The 2,200-nt window shown below is 67.7% G+C and overlaps 1 protein-coding gene across 1 annotated transcript in view; it reads left to right on the forward strand.

Annotated features, from left to right (window-relative positions):
* Positions 1–2,182, forward strand: part of ACSBG1 (acyl-CoA synthetase bubblegum family member 1) — a gene marked incomplete at its 5' end in the record, with an annotated part of 10,013 nt that extends 7,831 nt beyond the window's left edge. Inside the window, 3 exon segments of the mRNA XM_015566184.1 lie at positions 7–192; positions 459–705; positions 1,928–2,182. Of these exon segments, the coding sequence (XP_015421670.1) occupies positions 7–192; positions 459–705; positions 1,928–2,004 (510 nt within the window).
* Positions 2,183–2,200: the final 18 nt, after the last annotated feature.

Consider the following 2,200-nt stretch of genomic DNA (forward strand, 5'->3'; position numbering starts at 1 on the left):
GGACAGAGGAAGTTCCTGTCCATGCTGCTCACCTTGAAGGTGGGTCCGCCCGGCCGCGTTCACACTGTGCATGCTGGGTCGGGCCTGGGCTCGGGAACGGGCAGCCGTCCCCCAGGGAGGTCCGCTGCCCCCGGGGGTGCGGGCAGCAGCGCGCTGCAGAGGAAGTTCCTGTCCATGCTGCTCACCTTGAAGGTGGGTCCGCCCGGCCGCGTTCACACTGTGCATGCTGGGTCGGGCCTGGGCTCGGGAACGGGCAGCCGTCCCCCAGGGAGGTCCGCTGCCCCCGGGGGTGCGGGCAGCAGCGCGCTGTGAGCTCTGAGCTCAGACCTCTGCTCCTTCCACCCGTTGGGGTGGCAGCCGCACCCCCAAACCACAGCTCGCAGGCCCCGCCTCCGGGCTCCGGCAGTGACGGGCTGCGTCCTGTGGGGGAGGCGCGGCTCATGGTCTCCGCTTTGCAGTGCACGCTGGACCCGGACACGTGTGAGCCGACCGACACGCTGACGGAGCAGGCGGTGGAGTTCTGCCAGCGGGTGGGCAGCAGGGCCACCCGGGTGTCCGACATCGTGGGCCGCCAGGACGAGGCCGTGTACCGGGCCATCGAGGAGGGCATCCAGCGGGTGAACGGGAACGCGGCCGCCCGGCCCTACCACATCCAGAAGTGGGCGATTCTCGAGAGGGACTTCTCCATCTCGGGCGGAGAGCTGGGTAGGCTTGCTTAGCTCCCCCCACCACCACCCCGTTCCGGGTGCAGGGTGGGGGGCTGGCAGGGCCCGGGAGGCACTGTGGTGGCAGCGCCCACCTCCTGCAGTGGGGGGACACTGCTCAGTGCATGGCCGTGGGGGAGCCTGTCACATGGACAGGGTTTGGGCTGGAACTTGTGAGTTTGAACCTGTGACATCCGACGGCTGCGGCTGTGGGACCGCTGTCCCCTGAGATCAGGGGCCACCAGCCTCTCGTGGGTGAGACCCGAAATCTGCAGGCAGCTCACATGGCAGGTCGGGGTGAAGCCCCTCGGGCTGCGGTCCTCCGAACCGGAAGGGCCTGTGGCGCGGCCTCAGCGGGGCAGGCACTCCGGCGGCGTCTTGGGCGTTTCAGGGCTCGGAGCTGGCAGCGCCGCCTCCGTGAGGTGCCCTCGGACCCCAGGCTGGAGGCAGCCGCCTGGCCAAGGCCGTGCTGAGGGCGTCCCTGGCGCGTGTCTGGCTGTCTGGCCCAGCACTGAGCGCGGCCAGCTGGACAGATGTCCTCGCTGAGCAGTCTCTATAAATGACTCGGTCAGGAGTCCCCATTACCCCGCCCAGCATGAGTGAGCACCGAGTGGACGTCCAGCTCCCGGGACACGAATCAGCCGTGTCCACCTGGCTCTGGAGGGCGCACCCAGGCCACGCCCGGGGGTGGGGAAGGCCTCTCGGGCGGCAGAGCATCATGTCCAGAGCTGACAGGACGGGCACGTTCGTCCTTGTTGTGCAACACGTCACCTCAAACTCAGCAGCTCAGAGCGCAGGCGCTTGTCATTCTGCGGGTGGTGCTGGCTGGGGTCTCCCCTGAGGTTCCAGAAATGTCAGCCGGCAGGGCCACCTGCGGGGCCACTTCCCGCTCCCTCGGGGTATGGGGCAGACCAGGGGCCTCCAGCTGCCCCAGAAACGGGCCCCGAGGGCCAGGGCAGGACCTGCTGTCTTCTTATTTGGTCACTAGAATCATTGATTCAAATGCATGGAAGTCAGAGATGGGTGCAGTCAGGGCTCAGGGGCCTGGACGAGATCTCACTAGGACGGACGGGAGAGAAAGGGCTGCGGCCGTGTGAGCAGGTCACTCAGGCCGGCTCGGGGGCTGGCCGCCGGGTGGTGTGGCTTCGGGACTCGCCATCCTGGGTCCTGACCACACGCTCAGATTCCTGAGGCCTCACACGCGCTCTCCCATCCCCTCCCAGGCCCCACGATGAAGCTGAAGCGGCTGACCGTCCTGGAGAAGTACAAAGACATCATCGACTCCTTCTACCTGGAGTGAAGGTGCCCAGGCCCCCCAGCGCCCCCTGCCCCCCTGCCCTGCGGCCGTGTGGGGCTGCTGGCCGCTGTGAGGCCCGGGGGGCCCGGCACCCCTTTTGCAGGCCTCTGGCCACGTAGCTGGCTGTTCCGAGAAGCTTCCGTGTGCATAGTTCAGTTGTAGCGTCGCGGTGTTCAGGTGACAGAACAGCTCCCCTTCC

Source organism: Myotis davidii, unplaced genomic scaffold (genome assembly GCF_000327345.1).
Source record: "Myotis davidii unplaced genomic scaffold, ASM32734v1 scaffold1622, whole genome shotgun sequence".
In the NCBI taxonomy this organism is placed as follows: Eukaryota; Metazoa; Chordata; class Mammalia; order Chiroptera; family Vespertilionidae; genus Myotis; species Myotis davidii.